Source organism: Alosa sapidissima, chromosome 12 (assembly GCF_018492685.1).
Source record: "Alosa sapidissima isolate fAloSap1 chromosome 12, fAloSap1.pri, whole genome shotgun sequence".
NCBI lineage: Eukaryota > Metazoa > Chordata > Actinopteri > Clupeiformes > Clupeidae > Alosa > Alosa sapidissima.
This window is the reverse complement of record NC_055968.1, coordinates 23,182,523-23,210,338: the sequence shown is the minus strand read 5'-3', so window position 1 is coordinate 23,210,338 and position 27,816 is coordinate 23,182,523. Positions and strand designations below refer to the sequence as shown.

Below are 27,816 nucleotides of genomic sequence, written 5' to 3'. Positions count from 1 at the left end.
GATGCAAACACAAATTCACCATTAAAGGATGACTCTGGTCTAAGAACAACAAGATGATTAGTGTAAACTTTCGCTGAGGACAAAAATTATGTTAATCTGAGTAGTTTTGAGTTATTCCAGTCTTATTCTGTACTGTACCGACTGGACTGGACTGTCATTTTGATCCCCAACGAAGGTTTACACACATTATCATCCAAAAATAGACCCTAGATTGTTCTTAGACGAGAGTTGTCCTTTGAAGTCAGCCTCTCACCCTGCACATAAGAAAGGTACTCTTATGATGAGGGTCAAGCCAATGCTATCTGTGTCTGATAGGAAGCAAGAATAGATAATAGCCACCATTCAAAAGGGTGTAGATGGGAAAGGTCTGATTAGTATATCACATATATCTTATATAATGTTAGTGATGTGTTTTGCATGGATTACATTTTTGTTTATGGAGATTGTGTACAGTTATGTTTTTCATTGATGGTCACATCCTCCACAAACAGAACTGGAAGACTGAAGGTTAGCAGTGACAAACTTAGGCCTCTAGATACAGCCAGATGCTCCATCTGTAAAGGCATATGGTGCATCCTATACATCTTGGCGTCATCTTCTCAAAAAGAAAAAAAATATATAACCCATGGTCCCACCACCATCTGCGCTGTTGAGCAGACCTCCAAATTTTATGGTGTTTGCACCTGGCCTCCACCGAGCGCCCCTCTGCCAGGATGGGATAATGACTCCATCTCCATCCCTCTCGTGAGAGGGGGAATCTGCAGATGCTTGCTCTTGGCAGCCAGGCTGTTTTAGAGAGCCGGGTCAGGGAAGGGAGATTCAGGGCCAGCTCTCAGGGAAGAAAAAGCTATTAGAACACCAGCACCTCATCCTGGAGGTGAACTCCACTAATGATGAGGCTTCCAGTTAAGAGCTGGGCAATTTGGCTTTAATTTCCCCTCTCCCAGCGGCACCCTATTGATGAAAGCAACCAGAAGCAGCCCGGTCACTGAACCCAGACTGCAAATACAAAAGTGGCTTAAAGCAGAATAAATAGGTTTTTTTTTCTGGCAGTACCTGTGTCTCTATTGTATTGGACCTATGACTTTTGCCATTAGCAGTGCTCTACCAATCAAGCGAATACTGAGTGTTGGATGAGCTCTTTCCCTGTTCTCTCCCTCCGGTGTCCAGAGCCAGGCCATGCGGATAGTGCGGACGGTGGGCCAGGCGTTCGAGGTGTGCCACAAGCTGAGCCTGCAACACACTCAGCAGAACGCAGACGGCCAGGAGGACGGCGATAGCGACAAGACCTGCTCGGGCTCCGAGGTCGCAGGTACACACCATCTTGACTCTTCACACTTCACTTGAGGTCGCTCTTCTGTTCTGTCCCCCTCCCCCCCCCCCCCCGCCCTTTCCTTCTTCCTCTTGCTCCTCTCAGCGCGGCACCTGCTAAGCAGCCAATTTGGCACTCTAGGCTTCTTAGAAGTGTGTGTGTGTGTGTGTAGGAGAGAACAAGAGACCGATAGAGATAGTGTGTGTGTGTGTGTGAATGCTCTTTTTAATCTGTGGTAATAGGGATGAATGAATGTTAAAAAGAGCTCCTGTGGTGCAGTTAATGCAAGCTGCGAGCAATTCCTGGTGAACCCAGACCAGAGTACGCCTGTTGAGAGCAACGAAATTAGATGCCGTGCGTGCGTGCGTGCGTGCGTGCGTGCGTGCGTGCGTGCGTGCGTGCGTGCGTGTGTGTGCGTGCGTGCATGCATGTACGTGTCTGTATGTGATGGAGGGTCTTAATTGGGTTTGCTAAAGAGGAAGATGCTTCATGCAGGTACGTATGTAGGTATGTGTGTGAGTGTTAAGGCTGATGTATGTGGTAGCATTTGTAAGAAATAGAAGCAGTCTGTGTGTTGGTGTGAGTGAGAGGTCTGTGAGAGGTTTGATAGAGGATGAGAGGCGTTGAATGAGTGCATGCTCGAGTTTCGGGCCATGATTTCACACACGCCCTAGAACATCTGTGCATGTGCCTTATACCTGTGACGAGCTCTGCCTCGCTTAGGGGTATCAGAGTGGCAGTAGAGAGAGAGAGAGAGAGCAAGGGGAGAGTGAGTGGGCGGCCATCTCTCTCTGTTCACACTTCCGGGGCCCCGGCAGGGCCAATTGTCTCCGCCAGCCTCCACACTCCGAGTCTGCTCGCAGAGCCGCCTCCTTTCACATGCAGATGAGACCGAGCGCAATCACCCACCCACACACACACGCGCGCACGCACACACATGCACGTCCTGGCACTTGGCAGTAGTACGAGGTTCCCCCGCGTCACTCTCCACACTGACGCATGATGTCACACTGCCGCTGTTGCTCATCCCACCCCGGCCAGCTCAGATGAGGGCCGTGCACACAGTACTCCTCCTCTGTCGAGAGAAAGAGAGCGCGAGAGAGAAAGTGAGAGACAGAGAGAGAGACAGAGAGAGAGACAGAGAGAGAGACAGAGAGAGAGACAGAGAGAGAGACAGAGAGAGAGACAGAGAGAGAGAGAGAGAGACAGAGAGCGAGAGAGATGGTGTTTCAGGAGCTAATTGCTCCTAGCCCCGCACAGAGAGATGAGTCGTGGTGGGCTGCCACATTCAAGTGTCATTGTGCAGCACCGTTGTTGAGAGTGAGTGTGTGTGTGTGTGTTTCTGTGTGTTTGTTTGATGCGCTGCATGAATGCTTCAGGACCAATTGAATGGCTGCTTCATCCTCCTCTTCCTTTATCGACTTCCTCTCTGCTTGAAGTGTTTGTCCTGTCCACATCTGAACTCTTCTCTCCCTGCCCCATCTTTAATTTTTTTTAAATTAAACTTGTTGAGTGCTGTTGGGGGCGCTCGAGGATTTTTCACCTCACTAAGTAAGCACTGGCTCCCTTCCAGATCGGGAGTTGACTGGTGCGGAGAAAACGCTGGCCGAGGAGACTGACATTGACGCCGTAGAACTGCCCGTCCCAGACAGCACGGTGGACGAGTTCAATCGAGGGGTCACCGACCTCGACGAGGCGAAGAAGGACGACGAGATCCCCAAGGATAAAAAGGTACCACCCACTCTCCAGCAATCTGCTGCAGAACTTTGACATTTCACCCTTTATAGAATGCAGTGTAACTTTATGGATGACATTGAATGTCACAGTGTGAGTTCTTGGCAATACATGTGGAAGTTAATTCGCTGTCATTGTAGCTCTATTTGTCAAAACAGATTTCACATCACACACAAATGCTCTGAGAATTCCAGTGTAGGCTACATATGGCCTTAAATATTCATGGCGCTTGTGTTGAGCTGATGTGACGGATTGGCACGTCTCTGGTAATGACGGCAAGTTTTCAATGCCCGTGAATGATAAGCGGAGACATTGTTATTCCACTGATGGGAGAGTCTGTTTTCCGCATTTTCTAAAGCACTCTCCGCGGAGAGCCCTAATTAGAAAGCTCGGTAAACCTGGGCACCGTTTGGAATGCAGCACGCTTCTGCCTCCCTTATCCTCTGGTATTGGTTTGCTCCTAATTCATTTCTACGTGTTTGTGCCCTTGGCAGGTTCAAGGCTGCCGTCTGCCTCGTGTGTGTGTGTGTGTGTGTGTGTGTGTTATTTAAGCATGTTTTCAATTCAAGGGGAAGGCCCTTTGCATTCAAATGGAGAATGCCGCTCTCTTCATTGCCCCGTTGAAGGCTGTTCAATATCAATTTGAATAAGAGCCCTCACAGGCAGTGCATTGTAATTTCTCCCTACAAGTGATTTTTGTTTCACACTTTAGTTCCTTTGTTTTGTTTGGGGTGAGTGTGGCGGTTGAACTTTTTTGTATACGGCAGGTGAATCCTATTTGGGAATAAAAGAAGTCAAAAAAACACTAGGCCAGACAGGTTATGAGACCATAAATTATCCATACGAATGCAGTCAGTCCTACCAGGCACATAAAGCTGCAAACTCTCAAGCCCCTCCCCCGCTACCACCGAGCACCCTCTCATCGAGTTTGTGCTCGTCAGTGCAGACCAGACTGCATCAGACTGTCAGGTCTCACACAGCCCTGCTCTGATTGGACCAGAGGAACCGGGAGCTGTGGATTTTTGCAAAACAAATAATAGGCTCTAAGTGGAGGTAGAAGTGCAGGTTTTTTTCTAAAACCGGCTGATTTATGTTGTTCTATCGGAGCATAGTGTCGGTTTCAGTGAATATGATCAAAAACTGCAGCTTTAAGTTACATATTATGACCATATAGGTCCGCTTCATCTACTACCCAGGCAGCTACAGCACTACACTTTGGGGGCATGAACATGGGGGCTCACAAACATGCCCCCAGAGTGTAGCACTGTAGCTGCCTGGTTGCTTTAACTGCTGGCTGTAGTAACTCGAGCTAGGTAAAACCGATTGTTTTCTGGGTTTTCTCGGTGACCTTGAGAAACGGAGATCTATGTGAAAACTCAGATTTCTCCTTTAAGCCCTGAGTTCAGTGTTTTATTACGTATAATGTCATGAAAAAACATCCTTTTTTATTAGTACATGCTTCACAGCAGATGCGCCACCCTTGTTCCCACCCATCTTGAGATTGTTAAAAGATTGTTGTTGACGTGTGACATATGATATTCCTATAAGACATCTACACTATAGATGGATGGATACATGCATGCATGTATGTCCCAACCTGATATTATTTTGCCATAAAAATGGACATCATAAAGGGCTTTCACTCTCTACTGTGGGTTTAAGGTTGGTTCCCTGCACTAACATTACACAGTACAGCCTGGGCACAGAGATCGTGCTCGGGCCATAAATTGAGGCCCCGGGGCAGTCTTTGTCAGTGGGATTGTAGAGGATGGTATTTATGTGGATGTTTGATTGAAAGCAACAAGCTGTGAAACACTTAAAAACATGAGTGCTGGAGTGAGGGGTCTCTGTTTTCCTGTCCTCCTGGGGACTATGTGAGCGTGATGGATTACCAGTCCATGAATCAAGATGCAGGCTTCACTCACCGTGTGAAAAGGTGGTGCTTCGGATATGACCTATTAAGCTCTTCCCTTGTTGTCATCAGAAGCCTCATAAAAGAACAACACGCATGCAGACAAGGCCAGGGTCTTCATTTTCAGTCAGTTCATACACAAACAACCACATGATGCTTCACCACATAATTACTGTTTTCCTATTCCTCTTTAAGGTTATATTATGTGTGTTAATAATCAGTCTTTTGCATTTTGAATCAATCAATTGTGTACTACCTGTGTAAGCTAACATAATTTGTGTTACAAATGAAGGTGTGTGTGTGTGTGTGTGTGTGGTCCTTTTTCCCAGCCATCCCCAGCTGTCTTGTTGTTTTTTTTTGTTCTCAGAGAAGCAAGAGAATGAATAGCTGAAAGATAGTTGCCCCCTTGTTTGTGGTGCAGGTTCCTGCTGCTGCTGTTTATAAAAGTAAATCACTTTTTACAACAGTGCACCCCTCTCGTAGAGGCTCTTGCCTTCAAAGAAAAAAAAGCACGCAGGCAACCCTCCAGCTCTTTGTTAAATAATTAAAAGGAGGGACTTTTTCAAATCAAAAGATTGTTTCCACTTCATGAGTAGTTTGAGTGTGTCTGCGGTCGAGCACTTCACACAAAGCCTCTGAATTAGTAATGGCCTTCAATCAGTCCTGCCCAGGCCAGAGCTTTACGTCTGCTGTGCCTACCAGGTTTTCTCTCAACCTCATCATTTAAACCTTGCCCCAGCTCCATTTGCAGGAAAACAAAATGTTAGTTAGGTTTTTACCCAACAATTTCACATGAAATTGATACGGTTATGTTCGATGTCCCTGCTTTGAATATTGAAAAGCTGCAATTTAGGCTTCTGTGTCAGACCGTGCTGTAGCCCGTTATAGATTATCAGTAAGTGCCACTCTGATGGCCATGGCGTGCCACTGTCCAACCTATCTGTATTGAACAATGCCAACAGTGTGCCAGAATTCTGCCCTTCTTAGTCCTGGGGCACTGGCTTCTCCAAGGACACGAAATCGCCTGTGCCAGCTGATGAGATTTACCCCCCCCTGCAGGTCTGTGCTGAATCACTGGGCAGACTGGACCATTATAGGGCATCCTGTTTCAGCACTGTCCACTTCAATTTGGAAATGGGACTTTTTTACGATGTGCCCAGTGGCATGTCTTAGAAAGATGCATTAGTTCAGTGGGTGGCACACACACCCGAGTGAAAAACTGTTGTTTGGGTGATATTGCTCCTTTTTGTCTCTTGCCCCGAGCTCTAAGGTAGTAATTGACCTAGCTGTGCAATATTTGGGCTGTCATTCAATAGTAATAGCCTCAAGTGTAGTTTATTTATGAGGAGTGGAATTTATGTTGTTCTCACCGTGTGTGTGTGTGTGTGTGTGTGTGTGTGTGTGTGAGAGAGTTTTAGCAGTAAGACCTGATGGAGGAGGTCAGTTACACGCCACAGCCATGCCTGCTAAAGGCTGCTCTCAAACCCTCCTCATAAAACACACCACGGACAAAAAATGTTTATGTTTGTATTAATAGAGAATAGACTGCGTGAGTGCAGTTGTTTGGGGTTTTGAGTGCAGAATGGGTATGATCATTTTCACTGACTGAGCTCATATTAAAGAAGTCTGCTGTCCTATACTGTCAGGTCAGAAATAGGCTACTGCAGCTCTCTTGGATCACAGAGTTTACCAACACAGAGAGCACATCTGTCAGTATTATCAGTCAGAATGTGTTAGATTAAGTTTGATTTATATTCTTTCTTTTAGAGTCTTTATTGTCCTATAAGGATATTCTTTTTCACACATATCATTCTTATTATATTCCATGCAGGATATCTACAGCCTCATACATATAACATACTGTATAACATAACACACCCCATAACATATAACATATAACACACCCCATACCCCATACCCCCCTCTCCCAAGTTTCCCTCCCTCCTCAACACCAAATAAGCAAAAAGGTGGACAGTACAGACAACACAAAACACAAAAGAATAGGGGGGTGGATGATTGTCACAGGAGTTTGTGAAGTGCAGTGATATGCGAGTAAAGATGCCCTTTGATATTGTTTCACTAATTGAAATAGCACTGAAACCAGCCACCCTTTTCATCTCACTTTTTGTAAAGATAGTAATTGAACATTGATTAAGTCATCAGCATAAATCTATTCTGTTATTTTTGCCATCTACACATTCCTCTGGGCCATATTTAACTGCTGGCTGTAGTAACACGGTGACATTTTCCTCCTGAAGTTTTGATTCAAAGCAAATTAGCATCAACTCGTAGCACAGGGCCATCATCCCACACTGATCTAAACCCACTCTACTCAGGTGAGTCATCTATTTTGTATTGACCATCATCCCAGGAGCACTCCATTTCAACAATTTGTAAGAGGACTTGATGGAACCTGAGTCACGCTGAGCCACATGATGTTTTCTACGTTGTAGCAGAGTGCCAGTGAATCAGGCATTACATAAATTGGACTCTTTAATAGCACATTTATCTAGATGACGCAAACATGATATCGATGGAAGATATTGTGTTGTGGGCAGTGTTGATCCTTGCACAGTTGGGGCGGTACAGGTTGGATATTATTTTGGTTCACACAAAATCAGATTTTTAAGTGAATGTATTTGCCTCTGGTGGTGGTGATTTCTGAGTCCATATTCTGATGAAAAGAGATGGAATGTTATATTCTCTCTGCCGCCTCCCCAAAGTCTGTTAGCAATTAGGAAAAGTGTTCTTGTATTTGTCTAACTATAGTTTCTGACTGACTAACCCAAGATGAGTTCAGGGTATCGGTATATAGCAAAGGACTAATAGGGAGGTATAATATGAAAGATTTGTTTATTTCAATTCACTTTTGTAAGGCCTCTGTGAGTTACCAGATAGCTGGTTAGAAAAACGATCTGATAAGAAGCATGGCATTTCACTCCGCTGTGTATATTTATATCCTTTTCTTTTGTCTGTTTAATTGTGCCACTTTTGCTGGTTGACATTTGTGATGAATGCATCATTCCAGTCTGTGTCAGGTCAGCACATTAGCTCATTGACCATGTTAATATGTCTCAGTGACATTTCACATTATTTTGACGTCAAAAAGTCTAAGAAATCTCTCATCATCATTCTTATTTTGAAGAACAGATTGTGTCATTAGGATCTTCAGAGGCAGCGGTATATCCATACCAGTTGGATTTCTCTATATCCAAAAGAGAAAGGCTGTAGATTTCACTGTTTGGAAAACTACTTTAATCTTGTTTTTGCGCCTTAAAGGTGGCATGTGTAATGTCCACCAAAAAATCAATTCATACTCCACATTCCATAAAAGATGGGGGCAGTATACCTCCAAAAGGTGAGTTGGTCTACCCTAGAGTAAAAACCGAGAAACGTGCATTGCAGTTTGGCTGGCGGTTATGTTGCCTGCATACCGCCTCCCATGGCCGAAACTGGTATTATGACACCTGTCGGGCTGTGGCTAGTAATTTAGCATGCTAATTCAGGTTGATCTCTCTGCAGCACTATACCTTGTCATTTTTTTAATGACATCATCGCCCTTATTTCTTCTCATTCTTTTGATGCGTGTAGCTCATTTTTTTTAATATTTTTACCTCAATTCTTACACATGGCACCTTTAATGTCATTGTTTATGCATCACAATTTACTCTAGTTGTCAATTTACCATTTATTTTATTACCGTAAGCCTGTAGCACATTGCCAGTATAGTCCAAAGACTGAGTGTGAAGGCAGAAGGGCAGGTGTGAGGTAAGAGGTGAGCTTTCCTCTTTGTATTTATTGGATTTTTATCTCTAGCTTGTGCCTGCACTTATTTAACAGCTGAGTGACAAAATGGCCTGGCTCCCTGGGAGGCTCTTTGGAAAAGATGGGGCTCCCCTGTGGGACTTTCACCTGGCAACAGTTTTCACTCTGCCGACCAAACAGAAACAGAAAAAAAACAGAAAGGCCTGCCATACATGAGCAGTTCTTGGAACCATAATGTTCGTTCTTGCCTGTTGAGGGTTGCTAGGATACACATTTGACACACCAGATAAGATGTAGTGTCCTAATGATGTCCATTAGGGGCAGTTGTAGCCTAGTGCTGCCAGCAGTGTGATTTGGTGAGTGGTTCAGCTGATGCCAAAACCAAGAGTTAAACCAGCATGGATGTTTCAAGAATTCAAGGTGTCAAAATTATATTCACATTATCTTAAAAAGCACAGTGTACTAAGTATGACATTCTTATTTGAGTGCCCTTCCACAGGCTAGACAATAAGCTTTAAAGAAGTGCAAAATGATAATAAAATGCTATGAAAAAAAAGTATACTGTGTCTGACGTTAGTCACATGTGAACAACAGGTAGTACAGGAACACGCTCAGAAGACTGCCCTATGCATAACATGCATTCAGTTCCATTAGAGAGTGGATTCTCTGTCACATTGGCTGTATCTTGTGCACTGCAGAACTGTGATTCCATTCCACCGCTGTGCTCAAGGCTCACACAGGTGGTGGTTTTTGGGGCATCCTACTTGCATTTCTTGTTGTTATGCAGCATTGTCTGTGGACTGAAATGCTTGAATGCCATCCCAGATCTTATGACTCACCGAGTGAAAGCAGTCCTGCAGTTTTACTGCTCACGTCATCAGCTCCATGCACTTCTGTGTCTTTGGAAGCAGGAAGCAGCAGCATCATGTTGTAACCGTGATCAAGGGTGTTGGCCTCAAGCCGCTCATAGAGCAGGTAAACACTTGCTTGGTTGAAATTACCTGAAGTAATAAACAGACTCTCTGGGGGTGTGAGTCCTTGTATCTGGTGATGACACTGTTAAGTTCACCCAGAGCCTAATGTTCTCTTTCAGGGGAATGTTCTTTTTGGCATTGATGCCAGAATTGAATTTAGAGATTCTTGTTCAGTTCTACTCATCTACTAGTTCACCTCTGATAGCTTAAACTTCACAAGCATTCTCCCAGAGACCTTGTTCCATTGGCCAAGGTCTCTGGGAGAATTTCCAGGCCACAAAAAATAAAGAGACCTGCATGGTTAGCATTGCGAGCATAGTGTTACTCTGGCCTCTCACCACGATCGACACCCCTCACATATGTGTGTGTGTGTGTGTGTGTGTGTGTGTGTGTGTGTGTGTGTGTGTGTGTGTGTGTTACACTAGTTCACATCAATGGAAATCGTAGGCAAAGCAGCATGTCAGAAGACAATGGATCGTCTGCCATTGCAGCAGCTGATGGATGACAAGAGCAAGACTCGAGTCACAGGTTGCAAAAGAGCGAGCCTGTTCTCTATCAGCATAGTTTATCTGTCTCCCTCACCTCCCACCACCCCACCCTCACGTGTCTGTCTCACCCTGACGCATGTGGATGTCTCTGCTGTTGAGATGGATTGGCCTGATTAGGGCTGGCAAGGACATTTAAAAGACTCCGGAATAAATAAGGGCACTCTTTTTAAGATGGCTGCTGCCTGCTAGGCTGATGCAGGGTATGGGACTTAGGCGAGGGCTACCTCAGCTGTCCCCCCGGCCGCGGTCTTAATCTCATGGCTGCGTGCAGCGTGGAGAGTCAGCTTCCGGCCATGCCGTGAAGGACACACATCTCATTGGCAGTCTATTGCCGGAGATATCCACTTTGCAGACTGCAAAAGTATGGCACCTTCTCATGGAATCGTTTAGCTGCTTTGTGACTGTTCAGATGCGATAGCCTCAGACAGAGATGAATGTCCTCCAAATTGTGTTTGTCAGTTAGGTTCACCAAATACCAAAGTCTGTGTTTGTTTGTTTGTTTGTTTGTTTGTTTGTTTTCCCTTTTGGTATAAATATCATGTAATCTTTGCTTGATGTCCCAATGAGTGAAGCTCCACAACTCTGCAGAACGATGGAACCAAGCTCTAATTCCCAAAAATAGAGAAATTGTTTAAATATTCAAACAGCACATGTAGGCTCAGCTAAGTCTGTCTAACATGTGAGCCCAGAATAATAAAGAGGGATCATGTCTGGACTCAAAGTGAAGGAAGGTTAAGTATTGATATTCAATATCACCTTGGCAAGTTATTTTAAAAACCTGTCCCTTTATAGATGGCTGCATTTATGCTGTGTGGCAGAGTAGCTTGGATGGAATCGGTAGCCAAGGCACTTTTAGTGGTTTTGAAAGCCTATGTGGCTGTGATTTTTAATCCAAGATAGGACTCATAGAAGATGGAGTGATTGAACGAGGCTAGCCAAACCCAGACCTCTTACCCGCCTGGATGATTCCTGTGTTGGGTCTCAGAGCAGATTTGTCAACTCTGTGCACCTGCTATTTCCAATACTGACCGTTCAATCAGCAACTCAGCTTCATGGAATTTTAATGTGGCCCCAAAGCAATCTGATGGAGAATGCAATAATAGCTGGATAACGGGCTACAATCTCACAGTCAAAGAGTGCAGTTATGCATAAAGTCTGTCCCACGATTCAGATATTTTTCCCTCTGTGTCTCGTTCGCATCTTTTTTTTTGGAGGTGGTTTTGTTTTGTTTTTTTTGTTCTTTCTTTTTAATTTGTACCATCCTGTGATACTCCATGCAGCTGGCACAAAGCACCTGTGTTGTTTGTCTTTGATACTTCTGCACAGAGAGGAAACGTAGCGCACACCACCGGGAGCCTCTTTGTCGTTTTGCTTTCATATGAGAGCAAACACACAAAGGCAAAGTGAACATTTTGAAGTTGTCGCATATGGCTGGCAGAATGACTAATACCAAGTCCCATTGTCAGCTGTGAGAGTAGGAGGAAGGAAGGAAGGGTAGGAGAGAGGAAAGGGAGGGAGGGAGTGAATGAGGAAAGGAGGGAGTGGGTAAGGTAGTGAGAGGGTGAGGAAAGGAGGGAGTGGGTAAGGTAGTGAGAGGGTGAGGAAAGGAGGGAGCGGGTAAGGTAGTGAGAGGGTGAGGAAAGGAGGGAGTGGGTAAGGTAGTGAGAGGGTGAGGAAAGGAGGGAGTGAAGGAAAGAGGGAGTGGGTAAGATAGTGAGAGGGTGAGGAAAGGAGGGAGCGGGTAAGATAGTGAGAGGGTGAGGAAAGGAGGGAGTGGGAAAGATAGTGAGAGGGTGAGGAAATGAGGGAGCGGGTAAGATAGTGAGAGGGTGAGGAAATGAGGGAGCGGGTAAGATAGTGAGAGGGTGAGGAAAGGAGGGAGTGAATGAGGGAAGGAGGGAGTGGGAAAGGTAGTGAGAGGGTGAGTAAAGGAGGGAGGGAAGAAGTGAGGCAGGGAGTAAATTAATGGTTGGTGGAGTGAATGAGTGAGGGAGAGGGTAGTGAGTCAAGAAGGGTTTAAAGTGAGGGAGAGTGTGAAGAAGTGAGAGAATGAATGAATGAGTGAGGGAAAGAGGGAGTGGATGAGTGAGAGAAGGAGGAGGGGGGAAAGGTAATGAGAGTGAGGAAAGGAGGCAGGAGTGAGGCAGGGAGTAAAGGAAGGGTTGGTGGAGTGAAGGAGTGAGTAAAGGAGGGTTTGAGTGAATGAGTGAGGGAGGGAATGAAGACGTGAGAGAATAAAAGGCTGAGGGAAGTAGTGAGGAAGGGAGGGAAAGCACAGCAAATTACCCTCTAACCTGTCCTGACAAGACCATCTTTCATTCCGGCTCTTTCTCCTCCCTCTGGGACTCGCTGCCTACAACTCCTCTGAGACAAGCTTGTAACGACCCTAAACCCAAGCAAATGAAGAGCTATTCCAATTTTGTTACAGTGTAGAGTGTGTACTACTTACAAGCTGATGAGGTTGATATTGACCCTGGGATGGATGGATGGCTGGACACACATTTTTGGATGGCTTATGACATATTTCCTACATTGCACGATGCATGAAATGGTAGAGAATAAAACGGGCACTCCACTAAAAGCCAGACGAGTGCTTGTTGAATGCCGTCCAGTCCATCTGTGCTCCCTTGGAACGGTTTACGGGGCACTGTGCAATAACAGTAGTGCCGTCTCAGCGACAGGCCAAATAGACGTGCAGACAGAATGCTGCCCTGTCCAAGGATCAGACAGTCCATCGTCTGATCCCCTGCACTCCTCAGACAGTCTCCTGTCTGTCCCTCCGAGCCGAGCCGAGGCTGTGTGACTGATAGGAGACTGCTCTGGCCGCGGTGCTTAGATGATAACTGGGGCCTTTATTACTCTCCACGTCAACACTCTCACCCTCAAGCTCTCTCTCTCTCTCTCTCTCTCTCTCTCTCTCTCTCTCTCTCGCTCTCGCGCTCGCTCGTCTAGTTGTGCAAGTGGCAGCAGACTGTGGCCGCTCCGCTCCCCTTGGCACGGTGCCCCCCCCCCCGGCTGACGCGTTGGCAAGTGCCCGCAACCCTCTCCGTATCTCGCCACTCATCTATCTCTCCGGAGCAGCCCCGGTGGTGTTGAAGGCTGGCATATAATGGGCAGATCTCACTGTCAGGGGTACCCTTGTCACATCTGTCTCAAATTGAGAGGCGGAATGACAAAAGCATCAGTGGTAAGGAGCGCAGGGAATGGATACGCTGGGCCTGACAGCCACTCAAAGCGCATCAGTCAGGGATGGCTTACCACATTAATCTGTTGCATTTGTGTCATGGCCTCTGTGCTGATTAGATACAGTTAAAAGTTTGAGCTGCGTCGAGTGCAAACGATGCCATAGATATTGGGGTTTATAACAGTTGAACACATCTTCAATCTAAGTCTACGCCTTGGACAAGTTCCAACACTGTGGAAGACATCATGTCTCACCCCTGTCCCTAAAAAGCCACATCCTAGTGAGCTTAATGACTACAGACCTGTCGCTCTAACATCACATGTGATGAAGACAATGGAGCTGTGCTCTCTCCAGTCCTGTTCACCTTGTACACATCTGACTTCTGCTACAACACTGAGTCATGCCACATGCAGAAGTTTTCTGACGATACTGCAATTGTGGGGTGTATCAGGAACAGGCAGGAGGAGGAGTATAGGAGCCTGTTGGAGGACTTTGTGCAATGGTGCAAACTCAATCATCTTCAACTCAACACTTCAAAGACTAAGGAGATGGTGGTGGATTTCTGCAGGTCTAAGCCCACTCTGCTACCAGTCTCCATTGATGGGGTCAATGTCGAGGTGGTAAGCACCTACAAGTACCTGGGTCTCCACTTGGACAATAAACTGGACTGGTCAGCCAACACTGACGCACTCTACAAGAAAGGGCAGAGCAGGCTGTACTTCCTGAGGAGGCTGCGCTCCTTCAATGTGTGCAGTAAGCTCCTCAGGATGTTCTACCAGTCTGTTGTTGCCTTTGTCCTCTTCTATGCAGTGGTATGTTGGGGAGGAAGCACAAAGAAGGATGCGGGGCGACTTGACAGGCTGGTAAGGAAAGCTGGCTCTGTAGTGGGAGCTGAACTGGAGTGCATCACTTCAATATCTGACAAAAGGACCCTAAACAAACTGATCAACATCTTGGACAACGAGTGTCATCTACTCCACAGCACTATTGTTAAGCAGAAAAGCCTGATCAGCTGGAGATTTCGCTCACTGCCTTGCACAACAGACAAACTGAGGAAGTCATTCATCCCCAGGGCCATTGAACTGTTCAATGCTTCACTTAAGGGAAGAGGAGAAATAGACTTCTCCGCATAGTCTGTCTGCCTCTTGACCACCTCCATGTCTTGAACTGTCTGTCCACTAGCCACTTTACCATTGTCTTCTGCCTCACTGTTTGCGTGCTTTATTAGCACACATGCACAACCACTCCCTCCATGCCACAGCTGAACTGTGACCACACTTATACCTTTCTTAATATAGTTATTTATACATAGATATATAGACTTTATTCTTGCACTGTTGCACTGTTTGACTTACTCGTTTGACTTACTCATTTGCACCATCACCATGACACTCATTCACAAAGAGCACCTTACCGTATGCACAGAGGACCACAGGCTCAGTCCCTGCTTCGGTCATTGCAAGCGCACCTGATTGATTAATCACCCACTATGTGGATACTGTTTTTTAGAATTGATTCAGATTAAGTTTTATTTAGTATAATTTGTATTTTAGTATATTTAGTATATTTAGTATATTCTTTATCTTCTACAGTCCTTATTGCTTAGTTGTGTTTTTTTATATTATATACTTTTAATTACTTTTTCTGCTGTTAGTGAATGTGTGTGTGAATGTCTGTATGCTACTGTGACCTTGAATTTTCCCTAGGGATCAATAAAGTATCTATCTATCTATCTATCTATCTCTCTCTCTCTCTCGTTGGCACAGCTCACAGTAGATGTCCACGCGGAAAAGTTCCACAATTTCACCATACCATGTCATCTGTCATGACTACTTGTCAGGACTTGGCCTCAGATACAGAAGCTAACTGCGGTCATATCTTGCTTTTATGACACTTTAACATGAGATTTATAGAGCGCTAGGCAGAAAGGGCAGTTCCCCCTCGACTGATGGATGAACTTTGTGCTGTTGGCCAGTGGATAAGCAGGAAATGGCGGCTTATAAATTTGTTTCTGTGCCGTGTAGAAAAGCCTGGTGTATTCTAGTCATATCTGGAAGGTCTTAGGTGTAGAAGGTGTTCTAGTCATATCTGTAATGCTATTGTGTGTACAGGCGTACTTGTAAGGGATGATATATTATTTATGCAGATTGGGGGCGGGGGGGTTGCACTCTAGTTTGCAGGTTTGTCCATCTGTTTGCCTGCAGCCATGCATAGAGAATATGTCCGTGTGTGTGTGTGTGCGCTTGTGTGCCTATGTGCCTGAGCCTGTGCCTGCAGATGTGTATTGTGTGGACTGCGTGTGCACATGTCTGTATTTCCACATGTGTAGCTTTGGATCTTGTCGTGCGCATTTGCGTGTTTGGTTGGTTTGTTTGTTTGTTTGTTTGTTTGTGCTGGAGCGGCGTGGAGGAAGTGGTGTCGGCCCCTTCCGTCAGGAGCAGCTGGTATTGTTTACGGGGCGCTGTTCTGCAGTGCTAGCCCGAACACACAGCTGCCAGTCGCAGGCGAGCGCGCACACCAAACACCCACTTCATCAGCATGCAGTATGACCAACACCCACCCCCACCCTCTTCACCGCACCTCAGGTCTGCTCTGTCCCCTGCACGCAAATTGCATTGGAAATGCGACCCACTGCGAGCCCCATAGAAACTCCTTCTTTGTGTACATCTTGCAGACGCCATGGTGAACTAGATATCCTGCTCACCTGATCGTCCATGTGACACCACCTGCTGTCTTTGAATGGATAATAAGAAAGATTTAGAATGGAAAAAAACAAAAAGCAGGCTTTTCTTGCAAGCTTGCAGCAGTAGTGCTGCACGGTTTGTGTATGCAACGGATCAATCCACAGTCCTTTGGGTGCTTGTGATCTTTTTTTGTACACACACACACACACACATATTTGGGGCTTTGACATTGGGGTTGCTAGGGGATATGACTCCTCTGTTCTTTACTGTGAGTCTCTGTAGTTACCACCACCAGCTCATTTTTCAGTTCTACGTCCCCACTGTGTCGCTGAGTGCCTGGGCACCCAGTAAAAGGGCATCCTCTGCGTGTCACACTTAGGCCGGGATAAGCAGATCTGACACCATGAAATTATTCCCTCTGCTGGCTGCTCCACCGCCACGCTCCCCACAGCACACTGGAGGTCAATCCCTGGCCTGCGCCGGCATTACCATATTTTCATCTGGGAGCCGCAGGAAAATAAATAACCCAGGCATGCCGGGAAATATGACCAATTTGTCACTGCCACTGTGGCTGTGGCTTGCCATCTCACACCGGCAGCAGGCTTTGCATCGCTACAGCCCCCCCTTTACTGTCAGTCACACAGTTTTCTGTTAGCGCTAGTGCTAAGTGTGTAATGCTAATCATCCCGGCTCGTAGGCCTACGTTTCCCAGAGTAATTGTTCTTATTATCAAGAGTGCACCTACGCATGCCTAAGCTGTGGTTCCAGTCACGTACTGCAGGCTTTCAGGGTGGCTTGATCTTGCCAGCGCAATTATATCTTTGTCTGATGCAAAACCAATCTGAGGTTTATCTTTGAGAGGCAACCAGCGAATCCCTGTTGGCTTCCGCCAGACTGCTACAGTTTTTTAGTGTGTGTGTAGTCATGCTCTTCTTATGGGATGTCGATGTACTGTACTGCATTATTTAACAGGGGAGAGACTACTGTAGAGAGAGGGAGAGAAAGGAAATATAATGGTTTAATGGTTGTACCACTGCCTTGCTAAATAATCAATAAATGGCATGAGACTTTCTCCCTTTTTATCTAGTCAGGCTTATTTTCTTTACTCCACGTTTCCTCTGATTTTGAAAGCAGCCCCTCTGCTTCCATTGTCAGTCGGAGTTATTTCCAAGAACTGTCAGACGTCTCTGCCATGGCACGCCATCTGTGTCAGGATTGAGGGCGGAGATCAAAAAGGCCTCTTCTGATAGCCATGAAATTTGCCTGTTGCTTCTTTTCTCTACTACTGTACGCAACTAGTAGTCAGCCGCAACACAAAGGATATATCATTTCCACTGGCATCACTGGCTACCTCAGAGGTAGAAGTTGGCAGAGTAATATATGGAATGTGATACAGAACTAAGACATGAAGTTCATGTTCAGCTTACTATCGGCCTGATGAGAGCTGTACGTGATGAAAAATTCCCTCTGTTCTAGCCCAGGCTAAAGTGAGACTGCACTACTTCTTTCTGATTGCTATAGACTGCTCCACACCTAAGGCTTTTGTCAATGAAGGCTGCATTTATATAGTGAAATAGCACACATTCCAGGGTTTTACACTACCCAGTTATAACCAAAACCTTCTGTCTCCCTGTCTGCCTTTGCAGGTGTCTGAGGAGGCCTGTATCCTGCTGGCCACCCCCAAGATGCTGCTGCCCTCGTCCAGCCAGCTGCCGGCCGGAGCGCCCCTATCGATGCACCACCAGATCCAACTCCTCCAGCAGCAGCTCCAGCAGCAGCAGCAGCAGACCCAGGTGTCAGTGGCTCAGGTAAGACCCCTGCTCTGATCCCTAGGAACTCTTGGCTTTGGCATCACATACAAGCACCAGCAGGAGCAAATGGTTATTTCTTAGTTTAATTTAGCTGAATGGCACAGTGCACAGGGAATGTGTTATTTATTTATTTTTCCCTGGCACTTTTGTTGTTTGGTTGGTTAAATTGAGGTGCTCGTGGGGGCCAGGCTGATGTAGAGGCAGCTATTGTGTAACAGGGTCCTTGGGATAATTTAACAGCAAATTTGATCTGCTTTTAAGAGCGCCAGTGTTGATGTGTGTGTGTGTGTGTGTCTGTGTTTAACAATGAAGGGGGTTTTACGTAATGTGAGTCAGGTATATATGTTTGCCTCATAACTCTTGATTCGATGAGCATTAAAGTCCATTCTAATTAAGGCATACCCATAAACCCACACCCACCTTCCCGCCTGTCAACTCTCTCCGCCGCTCTGACGTTAATGGCCAAGCGAGCTGTGGAGGAAAGCAGCATCTGTCTGCTGGTGTGCTGTAGTATGTCTCATGTCCACTACAAATGGACTTGTGTGTCATTACCTCTCCTCTCTCATCCCCTCCATTCTCCTCTCTAAGCCTCAAAGCGTTCCTGGCCAGAGCTCCGTGGCAACTTCCCCACAAAGTCCCCCCCCTTTCTCCGCTCCTTAAGCGTCTCAATTGGAGGGTTGCAGGTCATGATTTTCGCCAGCGCTCCCATCTCCTTGTGTGTTGTCGTCAGTGCAGACCTCCCCTCTCATCCCGTCCACTGATGCGTGCTGACCCAGAAGTGTCCTCGGCTGTTTAGCGTTAATGTGGTTCCATTACGGCGTGGCGGGGAGTCTTATTTATCTGCCCTGGCTAGCACCCCGCGGCGAAGGATTATTTGGCCACGGTCAAGGCTCCCGAAACGCCCCAGGCCTGGAAGGCGCGAGGGGTAGAAAGGGGAGCACAGTCGGAGTAATCTCCCAGCCAGCGGCGAGGTTTTGCTGTAACGGCAGCTGGCGAGCGGGCAAGCTGGCCAGACCGCAGTCCTCCCACAGGGGTGAGCGGAACCAGCGTGTGCCTGGATGGAAAAGACAGCGGGATGTGATGGCATTCTCTTCTGGCCCAGAGAGAGAGAGAGAGACAGTGTGTCCGAGAGAGGACCGAGATAAAGAGAGTGGGAGAGAAAAAGAGACGGATGGATGGAGAGAGAGGGAGAGATTGACGTTCAAGGAGAGAGATTTTAAAGGAGAGAGATACCCGCTCACAGAGAGTGAGGGAGGGAGAGAAATAGTCAGAGAGGGAGTGTGCTGTATAGAGATCAAGAGAGTTACATCTCTGCGGCATTGTCCACATGTAAAAATCAGGCGGTGGTGTCCTCTCCTGACCCCCCCCCCCCCCCCTTTACCAACACGACACACAGTTCCCCTGCAGTCCTCCCCCCTCACACCCTTGTGAAGCTCTCTCTCTCTCCAGCCTGGACCTCGTCCAGCACTTGCTCTCCCGAGCCTAAGCAAACACGGTGTCACTCTATCGTCATTGCGGTAGTCGTTGTCTGGCCTCTGATGTCCCACTTCAGTGAAGACGAAGTGGGGTGGCCCCTTTGAAGTGTCATATCAAAGCGCCTGTCGAGCGACGCCGATCACGGCCTCGTTCATTTATTTATCCGTTTGTTTGGCACCATCGCTTATCCCTTGGGGTGGGTGGGGGGTAGGCAGATGAAACAACATTCATGCGCTTCTCTTTGGAAGTTGAAAGCCTCTCTCTCTCTCTCTCTCTCTCTCTCTCTCTCTCTCTCTCTCGCTCTCTCTCTCTCTCTCTCTCTCTCTCTCTCTCTCTCTCGCTCTCTCTCTCTCTCTCTCACCAGCACATGCCACAGCTCTTAAGCAGGGAGAGCGGGAGGAAGAGTAGCTGGTTTAATCTCCCGTACCCCCCCTTATGCTAGTGTTTCGTAGCGGAATGTTAAGATTAGGCAGCGCCTCTGATGTTGTGTAAAGACTTCATTCATGTTTGCTGCCTCTCCGGTGAGTTTGAGCACCGCTCCATCATAATGTGGCCTGAGGGGGTTGGCTTGCAGTCTGCGTTTATCGAGCTAGAACATGCCAGCTCTAATCTGATGCCTTGTATTTTTTTACCCCTCAGAAGTATTAGGACTTTAGAGATAAGGACACTCATTTAAAATTAGGAAGTAGCCTATTTTCTGAGGGTAAACTGAAGATTTTTGAATATTTATTTAGGGTTGTCAGAGATTTAATGTAAGTAAGTATGGTGGCTTGTAACCACCCACAATTCATACCCTGCCGACTCAAATTAAAACTTCAGCTTTAGTGTCTTTGTATTTAAACACGACAGTGCCTACCATCTTTTACACCAAGGGCATCTAGGCATGACATGAAACCAGTTCTGTGTGTGTGGGTGCATTTGTGATGTGGCAATGAAACATCATTTTCATGAAGTGATCTGCAACACCATCTGTTTCCTAAGTCCTTGTTATGATAACAGCTTACCGTGTCTTTTTCTCTAAACCATTTTAGCAAATATTCCAGTAAATGTTTCATATGTCGACTAGTATATATGCTAATGACCTAAACTGCAGCGCAAGATAAGTTTCCCACAATGTGTCTGTCAGAGAACAAAACCGTATTCCATGCATCTGAGGATCAGAGAAAAGGTTTTCTTCCACGGACTTCATTCAACCAAGAGAAATAGCTCTTCCACTTGGCCAACCAAGTCAAGGTGGGTCAAGCACATGGTTTGGCCGTCTCTGTGAAGTGGCAGGCCAGGAAACTTCTAAAACTGCAGGGCTAAGACACAAAAGTGCTGACAAGCCCAGAGAAAAAAAACAAATGTACACACTAATGCACTATAGCCTACACATGCTTGTGCCTGCTTACTCTCAATTGCATACTTACACACACACACACACACACACACACACACACACACACACACACACACACACACACACATATACTGCATACAACATACACTGCCAGTCAAAAGTTTAAATTCGCTTAGGGACAGACTACCAGCTGACTGCTTCTTCTTCGCTCCAATCAAACGTTGTCCACAGAGTGTGTCATGACGCTGCAAACTGCAGTGATGGCCTTCCTCCTGCAAGATTCCCTTTATCTTGAGCAATTTCCCCACTTTACTACCACAAAAAGCACCCCCAGATCATCACATTCCCTCCACCATGCTTGATCGTTGGAGCCAAACAGTCCTTCAGCTTTTGTTTGGTGTCTCACAATCAGAACACCTGAGATTGGTCTGTCTATAACACTTGATGTAAGTCTTACTCTGTCGAATGTCTGTGTTCTCGTGCCAATCTTAATCGTTTAATTTTTATTGGCCAGTCTGGCAAATAGCTTTTTTCTTTACAACTGTGTCTAGAGGGCCAGCATCTTCTATTGATATTGACACTGATCTTTTGCAGGTTCTATTTAACAGAGCAGGCAGTTGAGGACCTGTGAAGGGTGTGTCTCTCGAACTACACAGGCTAATGTATTTGTTTTCTTGCTCAGTTGTGCACTGGTGCCTTTCCATCCTTTTTTCTAGTCGGGTTTCAAGCCAGTTTGCGCTCTTTTGTAGAGGGAGTAGCACACAGCTTTTTATGAGATTTTCTGTTTCTTGACTAATTCTCATGTGGAACAGCGTGCATTTCTCAGAACAAGAATAGATTGACGCGTTTCAGTAAAAAGTTCTTTGTTTCTGGTAATTTTGTGTCTTTAATCAAACTCACAATAGATGATGCTCCAGAAACTCAAACTCATCTAAAGAAGGCCAGTATTGCTTCTTTCATCAGGGCAGTATATTTCAGCCGTGCAAATTGACATATGTAAGTGATTTTGGATAAAAGCATCTGCTAAATGAATAAATGTAAATGTAATGCAAACATAATTGCAAAAGGGTTTTACAATGATCAATTAGCCTTTTAATAGTCATTTACATTAACAATAGGTATAATTTTAATGGCCAACAAATGAGTTTTTCCTTTAAAAACAGGGAAATATCAAAGTGACCACAAACGTTTGAACTTTAGTCTACATACATTGCAGACACACACACACACACACACACACATGCACACGCACACACACACGCACACAAGCATAAACACAGAATGCATGGAGAGAATACATATTCAGATCCTCACACACTTTCCAAAGACCAGCTGGACTTTTGAGCATTGTGGGAGTCCATGTATACAGAGGGGGTTGCCTTTATGACGATGACTCATTATTTAATAGGCTCCCAGTGGAAAATTTCACTGGCAGAAACCTTGTAGAATCTGGGATGAGATTTTAAAACCTTGTTGGGAGCAGCATAGAAGTGCCTCAAATCAAGACCCTTGTCATTATCGCATTCTTGACTTTCGACCCCGTCATTGCCCAAGCAAAAGAGAGACAAACAGACACTGCTCACATTACTACTTCAAAGTGGCTGTCCTCAAAGCAACAAGGAGTTCATTCTCGACAACAGTTATTGAGTTCTTTTCAAGGACAGCGCTGAAGGGGAGGACATTTTCACAGCCTTTGTGTTCTACTGCTAGTGTCAGGAAGAACTAAATTTGGTGAGCTCTGTGAATTCTGGAAAACTTTTAAAGGAACTGAGGAGATGAGGCAGCCGTGGCCTACTGGCTAGGGCTTCGGACTTGTAACCTGAGGGTTGCCGGTTCGAACCCCGACCAGTAGGAACGGCTGAAGTGCCCTTGAGCAAGGCACCTAACCCCTCACTGCTCCCCGAGCGCCGCTGTAGCAGGCAGCTCACTGCGTCAGGATTAGTGTGTGCTTCACCTCACTGTGTGTTCACTGTGTGCTCACTGTGTGCTGAGTGTGTTTCACTAATTCACGGATTGGGATAAATGCAGATTTCCCTCACAGGATCAAAAGAGTATATATACTATATACTACACTTAGATCCCCTGCAACCTGAAGTCAGTTATTGAATACTCGGGGTAAACTCAAACCCTTGGTGAGAGGATGAAGGAAATAATCTTTGGCAATATTTATCTGACCTGCCCAGTAAAATAAAAACACCAAAGAAGAGGTAAAGACTTTATCCTGGGTCCTCAGGCTTGTCTGCTCAGGGAGAGCTCAGTCTTTTCCCTCTCCACAGGTCCAAAGCGTAGTTCTCAGTCCTGGCGTTCTGTTTCTCTCTCACTGTTATCTGCAACACTAATGCTTTGTCGATATTGAAAAGCCCCGTCCGTCACAAGGATGGAAGGCATGCGTATGAGAAAAGAACTGAATGTTTCTCGAACCACAATTTGAATTTGAAAGCGAAAAAAAAAAAAAAAATCCCACACAACCCGTGTCTGTGTAAATAATGAAAGTGCATTGATGTCCCTACCTCCTCTTTTAATTTGCTCTGCGGTTACCAAATGATCCCTCAGGCATTTTTATACTCCATTTCACCCATGCACAAGCAGCCTATTTTATAACACCTGTGACCCACACAAGCTCATATATCACAGCTGCTTGGCTTTGATAAAGCATGTGGTGCCACAGTGATTTATCATCTGTTAAAATTTGATCATAACCAGGCTGGAAGCATTAGTAATAAGATCATAATTTCATGTACCGGTAATGGAATGGTAAGGGCCGTTATAATCATACCTGGGTGGGAGACTTATGTGTGATCTGCATGTGCTTTGCTGCTGTATGTGCATAATCATGTAGTCGAGGTAGGTGTTGAGTAACATAACGCGGCAAAGTGGTGAAATTTCAAATCACACCCACACTTCCCACACCCATCAGTCTCGGTGAAATCACTGGGGTGAGCATGACTCCTTTTGATGAGTTTCACATCACTGCATGTGAAGGCATGTTCTTTTTTTTTCTCTATTAGCCATTCCTCCCTTGCTCTCTCTCTCTCTCTCTCTCTCTCCCCCTCTCTCTCTCTCTCTTTCTCTCTCTCTCTCTCTCTCTCTCTCTCTCTCTTTCTCCCCCTTTCTTCCCATTCTCTCTGTCTTTCTGCAGGTCAGTGCCTTCATGGCCCCTAGGAGGGAAAAGACTTTAGCATGTGATACGGTACATATCACTGCTAATTTAGGTCTGTGTAGCTTTATCACTGCACACAAGCCATTTAACATCCAAATGACCTTTTGTCTCTAACCCAAGAGCTTCACTAATGAAAACCGTGCTGTCTTTTTCATCTGCAGTCGCTCCATCTGTCATTGAGTTGGTTGCGAGACGCGAGCCATTTGAACGTCCAGGAGAATCTCTGTCAGTGAGGCTGAGAGAGTGTGGTTGATTGGTTGGACAGTGACAAGATGGAGAGAACTGTCTTTTTCTCCCATCCCTGTCTGGAGGGGAAAGGCTTTACTTCACTGCCTGTGTGTGTGTGTGTGTGTGTGGGGGGGGGGGGGGGGGGGGGAGTTGTTGTCAGGGTGAGGACAGTCCGAAGCATCTGCATAAGGACCTTCACAAAGCCACACTGCAATCCACAGTTGGACAGGTTGCCATGAACACTGACCTTCTTCTCTTCTTCTTTTTTTCTCTCTCTCTCTTCCCTTTCTCTCTCTTTCCAACCATCACCACTGGTAAGAGGAGATTCACACTAGATCTCATTTTCTGAGGTCAAGATGAAAGTAATCCTTTTATTATTCTCACTGCCCATCCATCCTGCCCCTCTGTAGCTCTCGCTTCTTCCCTCTGTTGACTGACCACACATACACACAAACCCATTTGGAACACACTGGGGCGAAAAAATGGCCGGATCTCATCACGTGGATCTATGAGCTCTCTTACCACAGATTTTATCTTCCTGATTAAAAAAGGATGAAGCGAGCAGAAAGGATGTGCTGCATTGTGTTGGGGAACAAATTGCTCCGTGGGTTCCAGTTGGGAGATGGTGGTGCCTCCAAGCTTCGCTATACAGTACATCACCTTCCCTTCCTATGGCGTTGGAGGCAGGGGGTGGAAACACTAAGTGAGCTGGGATGCTGGGAGAGTGTTTTGTGTGTGTGTGTGTGTGGGTGGGGGGCAAGTGCTTATCGGGATGTAGCTGAGGACGCCTGGAGGACACTGCAATGCGTTCTAATCAGCTTGGTCACTCGTTCAACCCCCCGAAACACACACACAGAAAGAGGGAGAGAGACATCATTTAAGCATGTGTAGGCAGATAAATATACAAACGTGTATTATTTCCCACACATACTCCTTCTCACCTGCCACAATATGGCTCCTGTGTGATGGGCTACTCTATCATTTGAATGGGTCTAGGCAGGTGAGCTAGTGTGCACCGCAAAGGAATGTTTTATGCCAGCTCCGTCACATTACTCTACTATATTGTTTTACTGTTGGTTTGACTTATTTACATTTGCTGATTCTAAACGTGTCTATAACCAACACTGTGTGCCAAAAAACTCATTTAAATCTCCATTTCCTTGAACGAGTGCAGCTCATAGTTTAAAATAAATTGTGTGTTTGTTTTTTGGAGCAGCAGTATTAGTGTCACAGACTTCCTTGCAAATACATGTTTTCTCTGTGTGTCTTGCTGGACATGAGAAAATTGGCCAATTAGACCAGATTTTCATCCCTGTCCTCTTGTTGTCCATGTCCTAAAGCTGGGTTGGGTGATTTGCAATCCTCCCAGTTCCCTCTCTGCTGGTACCTCAGCAGTCGGGTCATTGTACTTGCATCACCTATGACTGCACAATTCTTTCTCTCGCCCGACTCCAATTCCTTTGAAATGGGGCGTGGGGCTTTTAACATTAAAGACCTTCAACTGGAGAAGCACACTGTCCTAGTGTGAGTGCTGCTGCAGCATAGTGCATTCACTTCAATTACGGGTGCATTGGCTTCAAGTCCTTCAAGAAAGTAAATGTAATGACATTTGAAGCCGCACTTTTGAGTCACCCCTGGTCATCTTCTCTCTCGCTCCCTCTCTCCCTCCTCGAATACACTCTGTTCAGTTTCATTTGAGCATTGATATGTTTCGATGGAATTTATAGTCAATATAACCCTCCCTCGCATGTCATATTTTGAGAATTGACACATAACCTCACTCTATCACAGCTCTCTGCCACTCTCTTCATTTCTTTCTCTCTCTCTGTCGGGCTTTTTGTGAGCTATCTTTCAAACTCAGTCACTCTGTCGGCTCCCAGCCTGAGTTATTGAAAAAGACAATGACATATGCCTCAGAGTGCTGTGCCCCAGCGCTCATAACATTGCAGTGCTCTCTTGACACTTTTATTGAGGATCAGGCAAATTTTGATGCCCCTTCTCTCAGCTCTGGATGTGTGTGGTAAATGATTGATTGTCTAATGGGTCTAAGGTTTGGGTGCAAATGGAAACTTTTGCTTTTCGCTGTTGGGGAAAACTTTAAAATCTAACCTGGAGGTGGGTTCTCATACGACATGTTAGTCATGCATGGCTCCATGGACTGCAGATTATGCTGCACTTCAAAGTACAGGGGTTTAACAGCAGAAACATGAGTTGTCTGACATGGAAAAAAAGGTTTGATGTCTTCCTCATAATGTCCCACTTGATTAACCAAGCTAGAGCTTAATCATATTTCATAGTTTGTTTGCCAAGTAATTATTTATGTGGAAGAGGATTTGCTTGCGCGCTAGATTGATTTGCAGAAGGATTGGTGCTGATATTTGATAATTATTTCATCATTTCATTATTTTTTGCCACTTGAGCTAGCTGGGAGTCCCCTGGGCTCTGGAGTGGTGTATTGGGGCAGTGAAGAGGCTTGTGAGGGCAGCTCTCTCGCGTGAATCTCAGCAACCACAGTAACCACAGTCATCAGTTGCATCACCCAAGAGTTTCCCACCAGTCATCTATGTGTGTGTGTTTATCTGTGTCCACACTGTACATGTTTGTGCATCTGTCCATGAAAAACTGAAGGGAGTGTATGGCTCAGTAATGACAAGTAAGGCTTTTTCTCTGAAGATTTTCTGTCCTTTCAAAAACTGCTTTGTTTTTGAACTGTTTGTGTGTAGGTTCACCTGCTGAAAGATCAGCTCTCAGCCGAGGCGACGGCTCGTATTGAGGCCCAGGCGAGGGTGCACCAGCTGCTGCTGCAGAACAAAGACCTGCTGCAGCACATCTCCCTGTTGGTCAAGCAGGTCCAGGAGCTGGAGCTCAAACTGGCCAAACATGGATCAAGTATGCGAACACTGCACATGTTTCATGTCTGTCTGTCTTGCTCACTGTCACACACAAACTTGTACACACAGTCAGCATGCATCTCTTGGTGTTGGGATTGGTGTTGTTTGCTGTGTTTGGTGGTGTTTGTATTTTCAGTGCTTCCTCCGGTCTGCAACCTTCTACAACTAACACACACACACACATACACAAACAATTTCCTTTTCTTGTTTCTCTTACACCATGTTTCTGTCTAGTCAGTATTAATTCATCCCCAAAGGCTGCGTCATGCACTCCAAAGCTATATCTTGTTTCTGGCACGCACACACCCCCCACCCAAATGTCAACAAACTGTGTGAGAACTTCAATTACACAAGCAAAAATTGTTTTTGTCCTAAGTCTGCAATGTATTCTACTCCTTGTCTACTCACTACTTGTTTTCTGCCACACACACACACACACACACACACACACACACACACACACACACACACACACACACACACACACACAGTTTCCATTGTGGTCTCAAAGGCATCACACATCCCTTACCTTTGCCCTTCTTCCATCTTTACTTATTATTATCCAAAATGTTCATCTCCTTCTCTCTACCCCAGTCTCTCACTCTTTCTTTCTTGTCATTATGTGGATTTTTCTTCATCCAGCACTTACAGTGACTCCTGCCTTTTGTTATTGGACCCTGTCCCCTTTAGCAAACCTGCCAGTTCTCCCAGATAGGTTGTTTTACATAACAAAGCAGCTCATTGTAGCAGGCTCCTATGCTACAGTACCTCAGTGTAGAGGAGGCATTTACAGATCTC

At 45.8% G+C, this 27,816-nt stretch overlaps 1 protein-coding gene across 3 annotated transcripts in view; it reads left to right on the top strand.

The window, feature by feature from the left end:
- nos1apa (nitric oxide synthase 1 (neuronal) adaptor protein a) overlaps positions 1 to 27,816 on the top strand; it is a 105,054-nt gene that overhangs the window by 57,524 nt on the left and 19,714 nt on the right. For all 3 annotated transcript variants that reach the window (XM_042057694.1, XM_042057693.1, XM_042057695.1), the window contains 4 exons: positions 1,171 to 1,312; positions 2,886 to 3,043; positions 17,760 to 17,921; positions 26,851 to 27,016. In XM_042057694.1, coding sequence (XP_041913628.1) covers positions 1,171 to 1,312; positions 2,886 to 3,043; positions 17,760 to 17,921; positions 26,851 to 27,016 — 628 coding nt within the window. The remainder of the gene's footprint in view (positions 1 to 1,170; positions 1,313 to 2,885; positions 3,044 to 17,759; positions 17,922 to 26,850; positions 27,017 to 27,816) is intronic.